General features: G+C 65.2%; 1 protein-coding gene across 3 annotated transcripts in view; it reads right to left on the minus strand.

The window, feature by feature from the left end:
• RNF213 (ring finger protein 213) overlaps window positions 1–9,697 on the minus strand; it is a 103,994-nt gene extending 94,297 nt beyond the window's left edge. For 2 of the 3 annotated variants that reach the window (XM_062215757.1, XM_062215756.1), the window contains exons 1-3: window positions 9,538–9,697; window positions 4,851–5,032; window positions 33–434 (exon numbers count right to left, since the gene is read on the minus strand). In XM_062215757.1, coding sequence (XP_062071741.1) covers window positions 33–434; window positions 4,851–5,032; window positions 9,538–9,634 — 681 coding nt within the window. In that variant the 5' untranslated portion in view covers window positions 9,635–9,697. Of the gene's footprint in view, window positions 1–32; window positions 435–4,850; window positions 5,033–7,464; window positions 7,504–9,537 lie in introns of those variants that run through there. The other variant, XM_062215758.1, reaches the window with a different exon arrangement.
• Between the last annotated feature and the right edge of the window lie 11,844 nt (window positions 9,698–21,541).

A 21,541-nucleotide genomic window follows, 5' to 3' on the forward strand; every position in this document is an offset into this window, starting at 1 on the left:
CCATCCCCGGCCACCTCCGCCCGGTGACTCACCCCGGAGGCAGGGGCCCCCTCCGGCCGCCTGGCTGGCTGCAGCTCGTTCCTGGGTCCTTGCCCGGGCCCAGCGTCGTCCCGCGGTGACTCTGCCAGGAGGAGCTCCGGGGCGGCAGTGGCAGCAGCCGGGCTGGGCCCCGCCCCGGAGAGGCCTCTGCCCCCGGGGGGATGGCCAGGGCCCAGGCCCTCCCCTTTGCGCAGGTCCTGGGGTCCGGGACCGCTGTCCCCCGGGGCCGGCTCCTTGGGGCCTGTGCCCTGCGGCGGCGGCTGGGACCGGGCTGTGTCCTGGGGCCCAGGGCTCCAGAGCGGCTCCAGACTCGAGGGGCCGGGGGCAGGCAGGGGCGAGGGGCCCGGCTTTGAGGAAGCGGCTCTGCCCTGAATCTTCTTCCTTTTCTTCTTACTCTGAATGGGACGAGAGCTCCGTCACCGTCACCGTGCGGCTCGGCCGCCACGCTCTCCCCGTGCGGCAAGCTTGGCGCGACCGCACCCCCATCCCTGCACCAAGGCCGCGACAGGCAGGGCTCAGGCACCAGCGGCCGCCAGCGCCGGCCCCACACTTCGTTCTGCAACAAAAAGCCGAACTACAGCAGAGGACAAGGGGCCGGTGCCGTGGCGGAGGGTTAAAGCCGCGGCCTCCAACGCCGGCATCCCACATGGGCACTGGCTCAAGTCCCGCTGCTCCACGTTTGTTTTTTTTTTTTTTTTTTTTTTTTTAATTTACTTGAGAGGTGGAGTTACAGAGAGAGAGAGAGAGAGGCTTTCCATCCGCTGGTTCACTCCCCAGAGGCCGCCACGGCTGGGCTGATCTGAAGCCAGGAGCCAGGAGCTTCCTCCAGGTCTCCCACGTGGGTGCAGGGGCCCCAGCACTTGGGTCATCCTCCACTGCTTTCCCAGGCCACAGCAGAGAGCTGGCCTGGAAGAGGAGCAGCCAAGACTATAACCGGAGCCCATATGGGATGTCGGCACCGCAAGGCGGGGCTTTACCCGCGACGCCACAGCGCCGGCCCCTGCTCCACTTCTGATCCAGCTCCCTGCTAATGCCCCTGGGAAGGCAGCAGAAGCTGGCCACGTGCTTCGGCCTCTGCACCCAAGTGGGAGACCCGGATGGAGCTCCTGGCTCCTGGCTTCAGCCTGGCCCAGCCCTGGCCATTGTGGCCATTTTGGGGACTGAATCAGCGATGGAAGAACGAACTCTCTCTCCTTCTCGGTCACTCTGCCTTTCAAATAAATCTTAAAAAAAAAAAAAAAAAAAAAACAAGAAAAGAAGCAAGGACTCTGAGTAGCCCCCTCCTGCAGCCGACACTCTCCAACGAAGTGACCCATGGAAGTGACCCCAGGAAGACCTCGCCGACACACACAGCGCCCGGCAGGGCTGGGAGGGACCTGGGACTCTGTGTTCCCTAGAGGGACCCACGCTGTGAGCAGCAAACCCAGGGAGGGCGGCGTGGCCCTGGCCGGTCCCTTCACCCCACCCCCACCCCACCCCCATCCCCACCCCCACCTCAGCGCCAGGACCACCTGCACGATGACTGACGGGTGTGGGGTGAGGCCGGGGCAGCAGCAGCCGCAGCCCTACATGGGTGTGCTCGAATCAACGGGCTTCACCTTCCACACCTGTCTGCCGGGGCGGGGGGCAGCACAAGGCCCCCACGGCGTGGGCGTGGGGCTTCGTCCTCTCACCCAGAGTGAACCCCAAGGTCAGCACAGCCCAGAGCGCTCTGCTCACTGCCCTTGCCCAGCCCCAGGACGGGAGATTCGGAACCACATTCTGTTCCTACACACAACGCTCACGCAGTCCCTCACAACACGCACATACACACTCCACACAGACTCCAACACAGCAGACCACACGCCAGACACACCCCGCTACCGAGCACCCATCGGCCCCGGACCCCAAAGCAGCAGCACACGCGCCGCTGTCACAGACCAGAGCTGTCCCCACCCCACCCCAGACCACAGACAGAGCAGCCGCGCAGGGCCCAGCAGAAAGGCCAGTGGGGACCGGCAAGCTGCACACAGCCGTGTGCGTGAGCACGGGGCTCGGGGAGCCAGGAGCCGACCCCCCCATCCACACCACGGGGCTCGGGGAGCCGGGAGCTGACCCCCCATCCACACCACGGGGCTCGGGGAGCCGGGAGCCGACCCCCCATCCACACCACGGGGCTCGGGGAGACAGGAGCTGATCCCCCATCCACACCACGGGGCTCGGGGAGCCGGGAGCTGATCCCCCATCCACACTACGGGGCTCGGGGAGCCAGGAGCTGACCCCCCATCCACACCACGGGGCTCAGGGGAGACAGGAGCTGACCCCCCCATCCACACTACGGGGCTCGGGGAGCCGGGAGCTGACCCCCCATCCACACCACGGGGCTCAGGGGAGACAGGAGCTGACCCCCCATCCACACCACGGGGCTCGGGGAGACAGGAGCTGATCCCCCATCCACACCACGGGGCTCGGGGAGCCAGGTGCTGACCCCCCCATCCACACCACGGGGCTCGGGGAGCCGGGAGCTGACCCCCCATCCACACCACGGGGCTCAGGGGAGCTGGGAGCCGACCCCCCATCCACACCACGGGGCTCGGGGAGCTGGGAGCTGACCCCCCATCCACACCACGGGGCTCGGGGAGCCGGGAGCCGACCCCCCCATCCACACCACGGGGCTCGGGGAGACAGGAGCTGATCCCCCATCCACACCACGGGGCTCGGGGAGCCGGGAGCTGACCCCCCCATCCACACCACGGGGCTCGGGGAGACAGGAGCTGACCCCCCATCCACACCACGGGGCTCGGGGAGACGGGAGCCGACCCCCCATCCACACCACGGGGCTCGGGGAGACAGGAGCTGACCCCCCATCCACACCACGGGGCTCAGGGGAGACGGGAGCTGACCCCCCATCCACACCACGGGGCTCAGGGGAGACGGGAGCTGACCCCCCATCCACACCACGGGGCTCGGGGAGACGGGAGCCGACCCCCCATCCACACCACGGGGCTCGGGGAGCCAGGAGCCGACCCCCCCATCCACACCACGGGGCTCGGGGAGCCAGGAGCCGACCCCCCCATCCACACCACGGGGCTCGGGGAGCCGGGAGCTGACCCCCCCATCCACACCACGGGGCTCGGGGAGACAGGAGCTGATCCCCCATCCACACCACGGGGCTCGGGGAGCCGGGAGCTGATCCCCCATCCACACCACGGGGCTCGGGGAGACGGGAGCCGACCCCCCATCCACACCACGGGGCTCGGGGAGCCGGGAGCCGACCCCCCATCCACACCACGGGGCTCGGGGAGCTGGGAGCTGACCCCCCATCCACACTACGGGGCTCGGGGAGCCAGGAGCTGACCCCCCATCCACACCACGGGGCTCAGGGGAGACAGGAGCTGACCCCCCCATCCACACCACGGGGCTCAGGGGAGACAGGAGCTGACCCCCCCATCCACACCACGGGGCTCAGGGGAGACAGGAGCTGACCCCCCCATCCACACCACGGGGCTCGGGGAGCCGGGAGCTGACCCCCCATCCACACCACGGGGCTCGGGGAGACAGGAGCTGACCCCCCATCCACACCACGGGGCTCAGGGGAGCCGGGAGCCGACCCCCCCATCCACACCACGGGGCTCGGGGAGCCGGGAGCTGACCCCCCATCCACACTACGGGGCTCGGGGAGCCAGGAGCTGACCCCCCATCCACACCACAGGGCTCAGGGGAGACGGGAGCCGACCCCCCATCCACACCACGGGGCTCGGGGAGCTGGGAGCTGACCCCCCCATCCACACCACGGGGCTCGGGGAGCCGGGAGCTGACCCCCCATCCACACCACGGGGCTCGGGGAGCCGGGAGCTGACCCCCCATCCACACCACGGGGCTCGGGGAGCCGGGAGCTGACCCCCCATCCACACCACGGGGCTCGGGGAGACGGGAGCTGACCCCCCATCCACACCACGGGGCTCGGGGAGACAGGAGCTGACCCCCCATCCACACCACGGGGCTCGGGGGAGACGGGAGCTGATCCCCCATCCACACCACGGGGCTCGGGGAGCCGGGAGCTGACCCCCCATCCACACCACGGGGCTCGGGGAGCCGGGAGCTGATCCCCCATCCACACCACGGGGCTCGGGGAGACAGGAGCTGACCCCCCATCCACACCACGGGGCTCGGGGGAGACGGGAGCTGATCCCCCATCCACACCACGGGGCTCGGGGAGACAGGAGCTGACCCCCCATCCACACCACGGGGCTCGGGGGAGACGGGAGCTGATCCCCCATCCACACCACGGGGCTCGGGGAGCCGGGAGCTGACCCCCCATCCACACCACGGGGCTCGGGGAGCCGGGAGCTGACCCCCCATCCACACCACGGGGCTCGGGGAGCCGGGAGCCGACCCCCCATCCACACCACGGGGCTCGGGCGAGCCGGGAGCCGACCCCTCCCACTCTCCCCTCCTCCCCCTCCTGAACGGGTCAGGATTGGCGAGGGCCTTGTTGAGGAGACCACCCCCCATCCTGTCCAGCTCGTCCAAGACGATAGGGCTCCACCTTTGAGGAAGGGCGTCCCGCAGCCAGCACGCTGCCTCACACCTGCCCCGCGCCCAAGCAGGCAGACCACGGGGGTCACGGCACACAGGGCGGAAGGTGGAGACTCTGTGGTGGGTGAGGCGGGCACAGAGGGCAACAGTGCCGACAGGCGGCTCTGGGGCAGCCGTCATGAGGACACAGCCGGTGAGCAGGCTCGGGGCCAGCCTGGCCCAGCCACCCTGAGAGCGGGCACAGCTCGCCGGCAGGGCAGGGGTGCAGGTGAGCTGCGGCGGCAGGGACTCACCAACTGGACGGTCCAGGAGGCGTCGGAGCCGGGTTCGTCTGCGCTTTCCTGCCAATCACCTGAGCCCGGGGACGAGGCAGGGGGCCCGTCTCCTGCCCGAGCCGTGTCCACACACTGTACGTCTGCCTCCAGGGCCACCGAGGCCACGGCCACGGTGCCAGCGCCACTGTCATTCTTGGAGCCTGCAGGGAGGAAGCGGGATGAGCGCTCTCCGGGGCGTGCGCTGAGACAGGAGCCCGTCTGCCTCTGAGGCCCCTGGCTGGGCCCACGGGCAAGGGCAGGCCACGCCCCTGCAGCCAGGCGGGCAGGACGGAGCCAGGGACCCGGCCGCAGATGCAACAAGGGGACCGACCAGACAGACAGAGGCAGGGCAGCCAGGACGTCCCCCCCAGGTCCACACCCGCGTTTTCTGCCAGGACGCAGCAGGATGTGGGCCGATGTCCCTCTCTCCAGGACACACTGGGGGTCCCCGGCCCCCAGGGGCCTCGCACCTCCCATCCTGGCCCTGACCCATCCGTCCATCCCGTCGGTCAGCCCCAGGACCAGGCCTGTCCTGAGCCGTCACCCACCAGCACTGAGCACCTGATCCCCCTGCCCGCTCCGAGGGTCTCAGTGACCCCATGGCTCTCACACCCAAGGTTCCCCGCTGGGGCTCCCCTCAGCCTGACGCTGCCCCAGCCCCTTCCCTCTGTCTCTCCACATGCGCCCTATGTTCTCACTGCCCTGCCCCCACGCTGAGCTCTGAGGGCAGGGACCACGCTGGCTGCGGCGCCTGGACACCCAGAGCCCTCAGGAGCCGTGGGCTGAAGGCAGCTCTGGGGCGAGACTCGGGACGGAGCACACACAAGACCCGATGGTCGGAAACCACACACACGGCCCGGGTGCCTGCTGGGCTTCCTGACACACCGGGACTCTGCTGGCTCCGCCCCCTCCTCCAGCGGGAGGGGCGGGCCTTGGTTGGCTGCACCAATCAGAACCTGGCATCCACCCTGGCCACAGAGCCAGACTCAGGAAAGGACCGGGCTTCCTTGCTGGGGTCTTGGCCACATCCTGCTGGAGGGACCAACAGATCTGACGCAGAGACCTCTGGGCCCATCTGCGTCCGGCCGGAGGATGGAGCTGGCCACAGAGAGGAGCGGGGACTTCAGGTCTCCCGGTTCTGTCTGCAAGTATACTTCTAGAACCATCCAGTGGAAGGGAAAGTAGCGGGGCTGAGAAGCACAACGAGCACCCACCAGCGCCCAGCGAGTCAGCTCAGGGCGTCCTCCCCAGGCAGCACTGGGAGCAGCCTGCCCGGCACCGTGCCGCACCACGCCACGCCGTGCCACAACACCAACACACGCGCTCCCAGCCGGCAGGGCTGGAACCCAGGCTCCACCGAGACGGGCACAGGCTCCAGGTCTCAGTCCTCGCCCCCCTGACCTGTGGCGGAATCAGAGCCAACCCCCGCCCCAGCCCCGGGAGCGCGCAGCTCACCAGGCCCGTGCTGGCTGTGGGCTCTGTGGGCAGGGACACAAAGGCACAGCTACCCAGACACAGTGCAGCGGGCCCGCGCCCTCCTCCAGACAGATCCCGAAATCGGTCATGGCGGAGGAAGCCAGGAGCTCGCGGGCAGCAGCCGAGTGGTCGCTCAGGGGTCAGCCGGGCCGACGTCCACGCGAGCCTCCCACCGTGATGCTGCCCGGGCAGCAGGCAGCCCCGTGACCCCCTGGGTCGGCCTCCGGCAGCCGTGAAGCCCAAGCAAGCCCGGCCCCTCCCAGAAGGAAGCCACACGTGCACTTCAGAGCCAGCGAGGCCCCTGTCGGGAGCAACATGGGAAGTCGGACACGGGAGACGTGGGGGGCTGCGGCTCAGGAGTGGGCGCTCGGACAGCTGCACCTCGGGAGACTGAGAAGGTTCTGGAGGGGGACCAGGACGACGGCCACACAGCACTGAGCAGACCGTGCCTGGTGCCACCCAGTGCAGTCCCGCACGCGGTGGGGCTGGCAGTGTGGCTCAGCGGGTTTCGCCGGCGCCTGCGATGCCGACATCCCGTCAGAGCGCCAGTTCAATTCCCGGCCGCTCTGCTCCTGATCCAGCTCTCTGCTGAGGCACCTGGGAAAGCGGCGCCCAAAGGGAGACCCGAATGGAGCGCCTGCCTTGGGCCTGGCCCAGCCCTGGTCACTGTGGCCACTCGGGGGTGAACCAGGGGACAGAACATCCCTCCCTCCCTCCCTCTCCCTCTCTCTCTCTGTAATTCTGCCTTTCAAATAAATAAATAAATGATTAAAAATAAAAAAGCCAAGTCATGTGTTATGTCCACTTCGCGACAGAAAACACTGCTCTCCCAGCCCACGTCTGTGGCTCCAGACACCGAAATGTCCACTGCCCTTGCACGCCCACCTGGGCACCCCGAGGTCCCTCGCTGAGACCGGCACAGGCTTCCCTCAGCCGCGCGAGCTGCCCAGGGCACCTGCAGGCGCCCCCTCTCAGCCAGTGCCCACCTGCACACGCGCCCCTGCCTGGACTCCGTTCTCGGGCTCCCCAACTTATTCCTCCAGCTACAGCAACCCGGATCCTTCAAGAGAGCTCAGAGCATGAAAAGGAAAAAGAAATCCATCACCCAGACCCTCACCCATCACGGTAACCTTCCAGTGCTGCCTGGGGCCGGGACGTGGGGTGGGCGGGGGCATTGGCGCTCTGAGCTGGGCCACCGGGGACCCCCCACTCCGTGCCTTTATCCCGGTGCTCCTCTCCCCACGACCGGGCAGCCGGCAGAGACCGGGCAGCCGGCAGACCTGCAGTGGCCGGGAGGAGGAGCTGCAGCCGGCTCCCAGCCCACATCCTGCTTTCGGTTTCTGTTCCCAGCACACGGGCATCTGGAGAGAACGTCACATGCCCAGGGGAGGAATGTGAGGCCTCCGGAAGTCACCGCTGCCCAGGAGGGACCGTAGGGCGCTCCGTGGTCCACACCACCTCTCGCCAGCCACGCGTGGGGCCGCTGCTCTGCCCAGCCCCAGGGATGAATTCTAACCCGAGGCTCACAGCCAGGAAGGCTTCCCCAGGACTGCAGGTACAGGGCCCGGGCCGTCCACGGAGTCCCCAGACCAGCAGCCCACGGAGGCCCAGTCCTGTCTCTGCCAGCTGCTCAGCTGTGTGACCACAGGCCACTTACATGCCCTCTCTGTGCCTCGCTCTCAGCACCTCTGAAATGAGAGTTGCTGAGCCACTCCCCCGGCTGGGCTGGGTGCACAGGTGAGCTACCTTGCTCTCCACATGGCAGAGTCCCCGTGGGGCCCGGAGTCCTCGAGGCCCCCACCATGCAGACCCTCCTCCTAGAGGCCCGGCCTGGGGAGCCCTAGCAGGTGGGGGATGCACCTGGGCACACAGCCATCCCGGGGTACCGGGAGGTGATGATGGTGCAGACGGGGTGGGGTGAGGGGGTGGGGGGGTCTCCTTGGAATCGGATGTGGGGCAGGAAGGGGGAGGAGCCAGGGACAGTGCTGGGTGTCCTCCGTGCAGCCAAGCCACAGAGCCTTGCGGTCAGCCGAGATGAAAGGAAGAACCTGGGGGATGCCGGGACACGGGCAGCACTGAAACCACAGAACGGGCCGGCACTGCGGCCGAGTGGGTAAAGCAATGGCCCGCAGCGCTGTGTCCCGTATGGGTGCTGCTGGGCATCCCAGCCGCTCCACGTCTGATCCAGCTCCCGGCTGTGGCCTGGGAAAGCAGCAGAAGATGTGCTTGGGCCCCTGCACCCACGTGGGAGGAAGCTCCTGGCTCCTGGCCCAGCCCTGGCCATTGCAGCCCTCTGGGGACTGAACCAGCGGACGGAAGATCTTTCTCTATCTACCCCCTCTGTAACTCTGACTTTCAAGTAAATAAATACTTTTTTTTTTTGACAGGCAGAGTGGACAGTGAGAGAGAGAGAGAGAAAGGTCTTCCTTTGCCGTTGGTTCACCCTCCAATGGCCGCTGTGGCCGGCGCACCAGAAGCCAGGAGCCAGGTGCTTCTCCTGGTCTCCCATGGGGTGCAGGGCCCAAGCACTTGGGCCATCCTCCACTGCCTTCCCGGGTCACAGCAGAGAGCTGGCCTGGAAGAGGGGCAACCGGGATAGAATCCGGCACCCCGACCGGGACTAGAACCCGGTGTGCCGGCGCCACAAGACGGAGGATTAGCCTACTGAGCCACGGCGCCGGCCATAAATAAATACTTTTTAATATAAGTAACTAAAACCACGGAACAGGACGAGGCCAGCAGAGGGAGATGACGGAGGGGCCCGAGTCCGGGCCCTGCAGCCCACGGAGAGGACAGCACCGGCCTGAGATGGCGTCGGCAGGTGCGTGGCCCGGCTCCTGTCAGTCACTCGCCGCTGCCCTGAGCCAGGAGGGGGCCGGCAGGGACCCCTCACTTTACAAACAGAGCCAGGCAGGGCCCCACCCCCAGCAGCACCCCTGAAGTCCTCTGAGAACCTCTCCGCCTGCCCGACACTCCCGGACCCGAGGCGGAAGGGGGACCCTGGCTTCTGGGTGGGAAGTGGACTTTACAAAGCAAGGGGCACCTCGGGCGCAGGGCCCGACGCAGCCGCCCTCCCGGGCAGCCCACGGCCTCCTCCTCGGCCCGGGACCGAGTCGGAGCCGCAGGACACTGGGGCCACCTGGGTGCCTGCTGGGCACGAGTGTCCCCCCGGTGCACCCATGGGCCTTACCTGGCAGGGCGCCCGCGGGGGGCAGCCTCTCTCCACACTCGCTGCAGAACTTGGGGGCCTCCTCGCTGGAGACGTGCTGGCACGCCGGACACTCCATGTGTCCGCCCACCCGGAGGCTTCTGGCAGCCAGGGTCGAGCCCTGCCGACCTGGAGGTGAGAGCGAGAGCCGGCGGCTGGGAGCCACGCCTCCCGTCACGTGACCGCCCGCCAGCTTAGGTTTCATTTTCTGGGAAACTGAAAATGCTGCAGCCCCGAGGTCCCCAGTCAATGGAAACCCAGCCTAGGGCGTCCCCTGCACCTGCCACCCGCCCCGATGCCAGCTCCACCCCGTCCACCCGGAAACCACTTCCCTCACGCCCTCACAGCCTCCTCCTCCTCCTCCTCCTCCCCCCCCCCCCTCCGGAGCCTGTAACCTTGTCCCAGTCCCAGCACCGAGGGATTCGGACAAATCTGCCTCCTTATCTCTCCCTTAGTTTGCAATGTTTAGCTTTTCAGAGCACAATTGCCTGGTTAACATCTCAATGCCGGCCTCCGTTCCCGGGAACCGGCAGCTCCCCGACCACCCTGGCAGCCAACTTGCTCAGGAATGCCAAGCCCCCCATCGGAGAAACAGATACCCACCCTGCCCCTGGACTCAGTCCCGCCATCCCACTGGACACACGCTGGCCCCCATCACTGGCCACACCCCCATGGACCAACCAGAAGCCCCCAGCCCCCAGCCCCAGCTCTGCCTGTGAATGGGGACGAAGGGAAGTGACAAGGAAAGGCAGCAGCCCAGCACTGCCCGGCAGAGTCCCGGGTCCCAGCCTGCTCCCCCCACCCCGGGGGCGTCCCAGGACCATCCTCCAGGCCGGACACCATGGGAGCTATTCTGATGCCATTCAGGCTGGAAAGCCCTTGGCCCAGCGACATCCCAGAAGAAGAGGGAGGGGAGGGAGACACAGAGGAGAGAAGCGGCCCCAGCCATCTGAACCTGGGCCCCGCCTCTCCCTCTGCACCCACTCCACTTGGCTGGTCCCTGGAGCTGGTTACTTCCGGGGGCACGAGGACCTATCCCAGCCTCTCCGGTAACATCTGCACCAGCAGATCTGTTAGGGAGGAAGTCAGATATGAGCTTATGTGTGTGCGACATAAAGGCCTAAAGAGAAGGCGTCTATGTCCAGCACAGGCATCTGCATCCCAAAGTCTTCCCGATGACGTCTCAGGGGCTGCCCCGTGTTCCCATCCTGCCCTGCCCCTCCTACCCGATAACCTGCCAGGTGGGGGCCCCGCCCCTCCTGCCTGACAAGTCTTCCACAGTCTCCCAGGTGCAGCCCAGTATCTGCATTTCAAACCCCCTGCTCCTCCGGATCCTGATCCTCCAGGGGGTCCTGCTCACCCTTCCTCTGAACCCAGGATGGCGCCAGCTGGGCTTCCTCCTGTCTGATACCTTCAGGGGGAAACTCAGATAGGAGCTTCTTAATGTTTACAGCCATAAAATCCTTTGTTTCAGGAGGAGATGTGTGAAGACAGAGACCCATCTCCTTAACACCCTCCCCCCACCCAACCGGACTGCGCTCTGCCCTCGGCCTCTCTGCTGAGCCGCCCACCCGCCTGCCTGCCCAAGTGTACTCTCTCCACTCAACCATATAACCTCGCTCCTCCCCCTAAGTCTGAGCCACGGCACTCTCTCCCAGGTCCTGTCTGGAGAGGTGCCCATCCTCCTTACGGATGTCCCTTCCCCAATAAACCTCGCTATTTTACCTCCCACTACTCTGTCTCACGCCTGAATTCTTTCTTGCATGAAGACAAGAACCCTGCCATTCTCCGGTAACAGATCCACTGCCCTGGGGCCGCTGCCCTGGGGCCGGCGTTTGGCACAGTGGGTTAAGCTGCCGCCTGCAACACCACCAGCATCGCATGGGCGTCCCGTGTGAGCACCAGTTTGATCCAGTTTCCAAGTCCCTGCCACCCACGTGGGAGACCTGGCCAGAGCTCCAGGCTCCTGGCTTTGGCCTGGCCCAGCCATTGCAGCCATTTGGGGAGTGAACCCGTGGATGGAAGACTCGCTCTCTCCCTCTCTCTCTCTCCCTCTCTCTCTCTAACTCTGCATCGGCTTTCTGAAGGCCAGGCCCATGGACCCAGTCCTGGGATTCTACAGAAAACACTCCCATAGCAAGTTCACCCGGCCTCTGCCGCTGTGCACCTTCCCTCCGGAGCGAGAGGGGAGACGGTGGGCCCTGGGCTTCCCCAGCACGGCTGCTGGTCACAGGACAGGAGCCGGTACTGGGGTCTGGCCTGCAGAACCCCTGAGGGTCTGCTGCCTGTCCTGGGTACCTCACAGGTGAAACCCCAGGTGAGCACTGGGTATGCCGTGCGGGAAGAGCCCGACAGCACCCGGAATCGCTGGTGACCATGTGGGGTCAGGGTGGGCGGGGCTAGCAGAGCTGCCATGTGTGCAGGCCCCCATCCCTGACTCCCTCTGTGGCGAGTGGCATCAGCCCAGGTCAAGGGCCTGGCAATAAGGAAGCGGCCAGCAAAAATCCCCAGCAAAACAGAAGCCCCACGTGATGGAAATGCCCCCCCCCATGGAAACGACCCCCAGCCGGTGGCAATCTGCCTGGGGCACACACACCCCGGGGTAGGGCGACCTGTGTGCCCTGTGGTCGTCGGACGCCGACACCTGGCCTGCCGCCCGCTGCCCCTCTGCCGCTGCCCGCCCCGCTCTGAGCTCTGCCGAGATCCACCCCCAGGTCAGCACGGGCGGGCGCGCTCGGCCTCCAATGACGCAGTGTGCTGTGCGAGCCAGGTGGCTCAGACTCCGTGGCAGAATTCCAAGAGACACTCCCTTCTCTGCTGGCTTTGGACCAAGAACCCTGGAGCCAGGCCAAGCAGCGGCTCCTTCCCCACGACCTCCCTCCCCTCCCTCTGCCCCGCCCCTCGGACGGTCCTCCCGGGATGGACACCAGGTGGTGAGGCTCGCTGGCCTGGCCAAGCCCAGCGTCCACTGCGCCCCACCACCCAGGGGTCCGGGCACCCCCTCCCCTCACTCAGAACAGTGGCTCCCCCCTGCCGCCTGGGCTCTCTGGCTGGGCACAGAGAACAGCAGGAAAACCACACACACTAGCTACAAGCACACCCACAGCAGTCCCCCAGACAGGGGCGGGAGGAGGCCAGACCGGAAGGGGGCTTGGAGCTGGTGGGGGGTCCCTGAGGCCGCCCTCTTGTTATGCACCAGGAGTCCACCCTCCTTGACCGAACGCAACCTCGGAGCTACCCCAGGCCTGCAGTTTCTCCGAACACCCTGCTTGAAATCTAACGGACGCCTGGGCTGGTAGGCGCCGGTCTCACGCAGTCCCCGGTGGGCAGGGGGCACCTGAGAACTCAAGGCCAATTGCCCCTGCCCCCTTCCCCGCCCCCAGCCGCGAAGAAAGCGGGCTGCGGGCCGGGTGGCTCCCCGCCCCTCTGCACCTGCTCCACGCCCCGCCTCCGACGCCTCCCACCCAGCGGCGCCCACCTGGCCTCGGGCCCGCGCCCGCCGCTCCGGTGAAAGCTACCGAGCCCCGGAGACGCGCGTCTGTGCGGCCGCGGCCCGGGCCGGTCCTCGGGACCCCACGCCACCTGCGGTCTGCAGCCCGGGAGCCGCGGCCGTCGGAGCGCGGGGCTGGACTCGGCACCCGCGGCGAAACCGAAACCCGGCGCCGGCAGGAAGAGGCGGCCCTGGGGCGCGCCAGGACGCAGGCGCCGCTGCCGGGCCTCGCCCCGCGGGACCCACGCCCGGCCCGCGGACCCCGGCCGCACCCCCGCGCTGCGGACCCAGCCCGGACGCCCTCCGCCCGCCTCCCCCCTCGCGGCCGGGCTCGCGGGCTGAGCGGGCATTGCCCGGTGGACCCCGCGCTCGCCCCGGGGAGGCGCCTCCTGCCGCTGCGCGCTGGTGCGAGGCGCTCAGGGGCCCCGCGCTGGCCGGACCCGGGTCTGCGCCCGGCGTCCGTGGGCCCCTCCCTCCGCCTCCAGCCGCCTGGGCGGGACCTGGGGGAGCCAGGGGGGCTCAGCACCCTGGACAGAGCCAGCGGGACAGGGGAGGGTCGCTCAGGAGCGCTTCACCGCCACTCAGGCGCAAGGTGGGGGTCGCCAGCCCCCGGGGGCGGTTTTGGGGGGCGCTGAGTGACCACGGTGGCCCCTGCTAATGGAGACTCCGTGCCTGCGTTCCTCCTCGCTCGGCGCCTTGTCCAGCGCCTAGGGCTGTGGGAGTTAGAACCTCAGAACCTGCTCAGCTGTCCCACCTGGTGGGGGCCCTGGGCTGAGCCTGCAGGGGCGGACCCCCCCCCCCAATGCTGTGAGGGCCGTTTCGTGGCTGTTCCTGTCAAGTTACAAAGCCAGGGCGCCGCCTGCCAGCTTCCCTCGGGGTCTCCTTGCCCACCGGCAGCTGCGGCTGCACCCCTCCTCCAGGGCTGGGAATCCCACCTCTGCGCTTCTTGGGGTGTCCCCCGTGCACCCCTCATGCAGGGCAGGCTTCTCGGTTGTTTGGTGTCAGCGCCAGGGCACCTCCCCAGGACTGGCTTGTGTTTCACGATGTCCCACTCCCACACCGGCCACTTCATCCAGCGTCTTGGCAGGATCCAGCCACGTCCACTGTTGTGGCCTGTTTAAAGTCAGAGCGACAGGGAGAGGGAGGAAGAGAGAGACAGTGGGAGAGAGCCTGTCCATCCTCTGGGTCACTCCCCAAGTGCCCTCAGAAGCTGTCCAGGGACCAGGGTCCTTGAGCCATCACCTGCTGCCTCCCAGGTGTGCGCCCCAGACACTGGGTCTGGAATGCTGGCGCCCCAGGCACTATTGCACTGCAGCACCTAGCCCCCCCTCCTGCTCTGGTCTTTGACCGTGAGCTAACCTAGCGGGGCAGGGCTGGGGTGGGGGGAGAGCGTCTTCTGAGAGCTGGGCTGCCTGGACTTGGTCAGAAAGTCCTAGGTGTTGGAGGCCACGGGCTGCACTGGGCTGGCCTGGCCCTTCTGGGTCCTAGTGGGGAAGGCGGCTCCACGGGCTGGTCAGCGCTGCAGGTCCCAGCAGCTGCACGTGGCCTCCTTTGACGGACTTGTCGGGGGGGCAGCTCGGGGCCAGCGCTGTGGCACAGCGGGTAAAGCCGGCGCCTGTGACACAAGTATCCCATATGGGCTCCGGTTCAAGACCCAACTGCTCCACTTCTGATCCAGCTCTCTGCTGTGGCCTGGGAAAGCAGCAGATAATGGTCCAAGTGCCTGGGCCCCTGCACCCACGTGGGAGACCCGGATGAAACTCCTGGCTCCTGGGTTCATCCTTGCCCAGCCCTGGCCATGGTGGCCATTTGGGGAGAGAACCAGTAGATGGAAGATTTCTGTCTGTGGCTCCCTCTCTCTCTCTCTGTAAACTCCACCTTTCAAATAAATCTTTGAAAAAAATGTTTTAAGAAAGAGGGGAGCCTGCAGCCCTGCCCCACCTCATGGGTCTGAGGATGCCAGCAGAGACAGCGCTGGCCGGCGGAGTGCTGCCAAGACTGGACACCTGCCGGCCAGCAGTGCAGCCAGCCCCAGCGGCTGGGTGGCACCTCCTGAGTGTGTCCTGAGGGGCAGTGGCTAGCCCAGCTCGGCCACCAACGGCCTGTCCATGAGATCTTTGGAGGGGCAGCTCCTGGTGTGGAGCCAGCAGAACCTGAGACACGGTCATCTTGTCCACTGCCTGGTCAGAGCCACTGGGGACCCGCTCGCCTGCCCAAGGTAGAACCCAGCCTGGGATCCAGAGGGAGAGCAGGCCCCACAGAGGGAGGCATCCTTTGGGTTTGCGAGCCCATCCTAGTGCCCTGCGGCGTCCCTTCAATACCCCCCTCCAGGTCCCTGTCTGCCCCCTAGAGGGGTAACCAGGTCAGTAACGGAGTTCTGTACATCCAGCCAGAGACGGGGTCCGGTCCTGCCTTCCGTGGGTCTCCAGGTTCTGAGGTCAATGAGGCTGCGGACGGAGCGGACAGGTGATCCCGCCCTCAGGCGTCCCCTCCGGGCGCTGCTGCTGTCCCGTGGGCTTCCAGGTGAGTCCCGGAGCGTGGCAGGAGAGGAAGCCATGGTGGAGCCAGCGGGACCCACCTGTGTGGTCTGACAGGTGCAGACGCGAGCCACCAGGGTCGGGAGAAGCTGCTGGGGTGGGGGTGTCCACCTCTGACAGCCACGAGCCTGAAGGGCAGGGCAGCTGGACGGTGACACAGGTCAGCCACGCTGGGACCGGGACTCCTCCGGACACAGCGGAGGAGTGCTGGGGGCCTGCAGGCCGGCTGTGAAGTTAGCAAACGCCGTGTGATCTCAGAGGATCCGGAAAAGAGTGAATTACATGGACAGGGCTGAGCCTGCAGACAGGCGGCCGTGGGCTGGGGGGCCAGGAAGCTGGGGTGTGCTGAAGGCGTTGGGGGGGCAGCGTGCAGCCTGGGTCCCGGCAAGGAAATCACTCGGGGAGAAGCATCCAGGATCAGCAGACAAGCCCCGGTCAGGACCCCCGGCCTCTCGGTCCCTCCCTGGCTTGGCCAGCTCCATGGAAACCCGGCACGGAGGGTGCTGCCTTCTCCGTGCTGGTGCCGCGTTTGTGGCGTAGACCGGGTTCGGCCCAGGACGCCCCTCACATGGCTGAGTCGGCTCCTCCCGCTCTCATCCTGCCAGTCCGGTCCCGACGCCGCCCCAGGCTCCCAGCAGCCGAACGCTGGGGACGGGGATGGCCACGCTCCTGGCAGCAGAGGCAGAGGCGCTGGGGACAAAGAGGCCTTGTCAGGGAAGGCGTGGGTGCGGGAGCGGTCATGGCCATCCCACTGGAGGCTGCCGGCGCCCTCGGTGGCCGGCGCTGGGTCAGGCCCTGGCCCGCTGCCTCCCAGACCCGGTTCCCGCAGAGCAGGGATGCGCGAGGAGGCGGGGAGGGGCGGGACACTGTGCCCACCCCAGAGGAAAGGGACAGGAGGGGGCGTGCCCCCCACCCCCGCCAGCCTGTGTGGTGTGACCGGGCAGTGCCGGGCTGAGTCTGGCTGACCGGAGCCGGCTGTTTCCTGGGCCCTGGCTTCTCTTGGAGGAGAGAAAGTCGCAGGGTCACACAGGGACTGGACAGAAACGTCAGGAACCAGCTCCAAGCCAATCAATGGGGAGCAAGGGGCTTCCGGAGCCTCAGGGCAAAGGACCCCCTGCTGGGAGTTAGGGGCCTTCCCAGGCAACCTTCCTGGCGAGGTGGAGCTGAGCAACACTGCCGCGTTTTGTTTGAGATCTGTTTATTTATTTGAAAGTCAGAGTTACAGAGAAAGAGAGAGAAGTCTTCCATCCACTGGTTCACTCCGCAAATGGCCGCAACGGCCAGGCCGAAAGCCAGGAGCTTCTTCCAGGTCTCCCGCGGGGGTGCAGGGGCCTAAGCACTTGGGCCATCTTCCACTGCTTTCCCAGGCCATCAGCAGGGAGCTGGATCGGAAGTGGAACAGCCGGGACTTGAACCAGAGCCCATATGGGATGCCGGCACTGCAGGCAGTGGCTTCACCTGCTACACCACAGCGCCGGTGCCAGCAGTTTCTTCAGGGGGCTGTCCCTTCCCACTTTATTTGTCACGGGTGAGTGAAGCCCCCTTGGGGAGGCCGTGGTGGCTCGGGGAGTTAAGCTGCTCTCTGGGGCGCCCACACCCCACTTCAGAGCGCTGCTTCCAGTCCTGACTGCTCTGCCTCTGAGCCAGCTTCCTGCTGGTCAGCAGGCCTGGGCAGAGCCCACCTGGGAGACCTGGCCGGAGCTCCTGGCTCCCGCTCCCGGCTGGCTTCAGCCTGGCCCAGCCCTGCCACTGTGCGCATTTGAGGGGTGAGCCGGCAGATGGAGGATTTCCCTCTCTCTCTCTCTCTCTCTCTCTCTCTCTCTCTCTCTCTCTCCCTCCCTCCCTCCCTCCCTCTCTGGCACTGCCTTCCATGGAAAGGAAAATGAATAACCATTAGGATGAAGCTCTCCTCTGAGCAGCTTCCGCTTGAGGCTGGTTACTTGGCTGCTCCCTGAGGGACAGGCGCCTCGAATCTACAGAGACAAGTGCAGTGAGTTCACCCGGCCACGGAGCCACGGCCTCACCCCTGCACGTGCCCGCGGGCCCTTTCTGGTGAATCTCAACCCCGGACTTGATTTGCCTTTATAGATTTTTTTAAAAAGATTGACTTATTGATTTGAATGTCAGAGTTACACACATACAGAGAGAGAGAGAGAAAGAGGTAGAGAGAGAGAGAGGTAGAGAGAGAGAGAGAGAGAGGAAGGGAGGGGGAGAGAGAAAGATCTCCCATTGGCTGCTTCACAATGCAAACAAATGTCCACAGTGGCCAGGGCTGGGCCAGGCTGAAGCCAGGAGCCTGGACTCCATCTGGGTCTCCCACGGGGGTGCAGGGGCCCCAGCACCCAGGCTATCCTCTGCTGCCTTCCCAGGCGCGTTAGCAGGGAGCTGCGTCGGAAGTGGATGTCAGCATCACACTTAGCCCAGCGTGCCACAACACTGTGTGGAGTGTGTGGAGTGTGGAGCCAGCGTGCCACAACACTGTGTGGAGTGTGTGGAGTGTGGAGCCAGCGTGCCGCAACACTGTGTGGAGTGTGTGGAGTGTGGAGCCAGCGTGCCGCAACACTGTGTGGAGTGTGTGGAGTGTGGAGCCAGCGTGCCACAACACTGTGTGGAGTGTGTGGAGTGTGGAGCCAGCGTGCCACAACACTGTGTGGAGTGTGGAGCCAGCGGGCCGCAACACTGTGTGGAGTGTGTGGAGTGTGGAGCCAGCGTGCCGCAACACTGTGTGGAGTGTGTGGAGTGTGGAGCCAGCGTGCCGCAACACTGTGTGGAGTGTGTGGAGTGTGGAGCCAGCGTGCCGCAACACTGTGTGGAGTGTGTGGAGTGTGGAGCCAGCGTGCCGCAACACTGTGTGGAGTGTGTGGAGTGTGGAGCCAGCGTGCCACAACACTGTGTGGAGTGTGGAGCCAGCGTGCCGCAACACTGCGTGGAGTGTGTGGAGTGTGGAGCCAGCGTGCCGCAACACTGTGTGGAGTGTGTGGAGTGTGGAGCCAGCGTGCCACAACACTGTGTGGAGTGTGGAGCCAGCGGGCCGCAACACTGTGTGGAGTGTGTGGAGTGTGGAGCCAGTGTGCCGCAACACTGTGTGGAGTGTGGAGCCAGCGTGCCGCAACACTGTGTGGAGTGTGGAGCCAGCGTGCCACAACACTGTGTGCAGTGTGTGGAGTGTGGAGCCAGCATGCCGCAACACTGTGTGGAGTGTGTGGAGTGTGGAGCCAGCGTGCCACAACACTGTGTGGAGTGTGGAGCCAGCGTGCCGCAACACTGTGTGGAGTGTGTGGAGTGTGGAGCCAGCATGCCGCAACACTGTGTGGAGTGTGTGGAGTGTGGAGCCAGCGTGCCACAACACTGGCTCCTTACAGGAGAGTTAGCCTGTTCTAGGGTCTTCTATAAACAGACCAGAGGAGATAGGGCTGTGCATCTCTATCACTGGTTTAGCGAATATTTTTAAAAGATTTTATTTATTGAAAGGCAGAGAAGGAGAGAGACAGATTGTCCATCTGCTGGTTCACTCCCTGCATGGCCACAGCCGCCAGTGAGGCAGCAGACAGCTGAGGGTTAACTGGGAAAGCTGAGAAAAGCGAGTTCCAGAACCCTCCAGCCCTGTTTCTGTGTCTGCCTCCCTTATCCTGACCTTGACAGGGAGACAACAAAGGCTCCTCGGGAACTGAGAAAAAGCAAGCTTAGGAAACCCTCCCTTAGGAGCTCTGGCAATGACTCACAGGCCAGGACTTCACCCCAGACCCTCCCAGAAATCCCAGCCGCCCTGCGTCCTCAGGGCCTCAACCTGAGCTGGCCGCCGGCCGGGAGGCGCACAGACCTCTGCTGCTTTGCTTCCTGTCTGTGTGAGCTGATTCCGTCGCTGTCTGAGCCTCAGAGCAACCAGTACTGGCCCGCACCTTCCTGCTGTCCACGCCCGCATCACCAGGGCCGGGCCTGGCCAAAGCTGGAGCCGGGAGCTCCATCTGGGGCTCCCCCAGGGTGCAGGGGCCCAGGCACGTGGGCCATCGTCTGCAGCCTTCCCAGGCGCGTCAGGAGGGGCTGGATCGGAAGTGGAGCAGCCGGGAATTGAACAGGTCCACCTGACCGTGCGGCCCAGGCCTCCTGCCTCAAAGGCTGTCAGGTGCTTGCTCTCCAGATCCGGACATGCAGTATAGCCTGTGACCTGGCGCGCACACACACACACACACGCATGTACATACACACGTGTGTACATATGCACACGTATACACGTATGTGCACATATGTATACATGCATGTATGTGTGTGCACACATACATATACACTCTCATGTATATATACATGCATATACATATATATACAAACACTGAAACATGCTTTTTAAATTGCATTTATTTGGGATGGAGCTGGACACGGAGAGGAGAGAGAGAGCGAGCTCTCCCATCCACTGGTTCACTCCCCCAGTGCCCACAACAGCTGGGGCTGGGCCAGGCCAAGCCTAGGGGCCCAGAGCTCATTCCAGGTCTCACATGTGGGTGGCAGCGACCCAGTCACTTGAGCCATCGCCGCTGCCTCCCAGGGTCTGTATTAGCACGAAGGTGGGGGCAGGAGTGGAGCGAGGTACAGACCCCAGGTTCTCCCAGACTGACGTGGGCACTTCACAGGTTGGCACCTGCTCGTCCCCAAACCGCGTCGTAGGAGCACACAGACCCGGCCACGAGAGCGCGCTCTGAAAACCTGCCCCAGGGTTGGCTGCAACCCCCCGACTGGAGTGTGGAGCTGGCTAAGGGTCCCTGCCCCACCTCACAGGACTTGCGGACGATCGGTCATCCTCCCCACAAATACCGGCCCCAGAGATGGCGCCAGACGAGCAGCAGGGACCTCCAGGGTTCTGTCCTGCGGGGCACAGCACACGCAGCCCTAGGCCACTGCTTAAGGAGTCAACCAGAGGGCTGCAGTGACCTGGGGGCATTTAGGTGAGAAAAATGGCCGACCGGTAAGGGCGGCACTTTCTGTGGCGTTTTAGCTTGCCCTGTTCTCGCGCCGTCTCGCCAAACTGCCCCGGCCCTGATGACCACCCACCGGCAGCCCCCGCACACGGGCAGGGTGGGGTGGGCGGGCGGCCACCTTCCTGGTGAGCCCTGGAGGCCACACCAGCACCTGCCAGGCTGCCTTCACTTGACCGTGGAGCTCCCCCAGTTCTAGAAGTGCGGCACGGATTTTCTTTTCTTTTCTTTCTTTCTTTTTTTTTTTTTTTTTTTTGTTAAGATTATTTACTTATTTGAAAGGCAGAGTTAGAGAGAGAAGGAGAGGCAGAGAGAGAGAGAGAGAGAGAGAGAGAGGTCTTCCATCTGCTGGTTCACTCCCCAAATGGCCGCAACAGCTGGAACTGGGCAGATCCAAAGCCAGAAGCCAGGAGCTTCTTCCGGGTCTCCCACATGAGTGCAGGGACCCAAGGACTTGGCCCATCTTCCACTGCTTTCCTAGGCCACAGCAGAGAGCTGGATCGGAAGTGGAGCAGCCAGAACACAAACTGGCATCCACGTGGGATGCCAGCACTGCAGGTGGAGACTTAGCCCACGACACCACAGCGCCGGCCCCACAGCATGGATTTAACTCCGTGGTCACCTGGAGGCATAGGGACAGTTGACCACACACACACACACACAATAAAATACAAGGAGCTTGCCTGGGAAGCTGGGGCTGAGGTGCACAGAGGCCCCGAGTGCTCACCTCTCGCTGACCCTGAGGCTCCGGGCAAGCAGGAGGTGCAGGCGCTGCCGGGCGCCAGCGGCTGGGAGGGGGACTGCGGGGCCGCTGCCCGGTGAGTCAGGGGTTTCAGGCGGGGTGTGTGTGTGTGTGTGTGTGTGTAAAGATCTGTTGGAGCCGAACACGGGGCTGCACAGCTCTGAACACGCTGAATGCCACTCACACACTCACTTCAAAATGGTTCGTTTCCTGTTGTGTGGATTTCACCCCAACAACATTCTACAATGAC

This window comes from Lepus europaeus, chromosome 18 (assembly GCF_033115175.1).
Source record: "Lepus europaeus isolate LE1 chromosome 18, mLepTim1.pri, whole genome shotgun sequence".
NCBI lineage: Eukaryota > Metazoa > Chordata > Mammalia > Lagomorpha > Leporidae > Lepus > Lepus europaeus.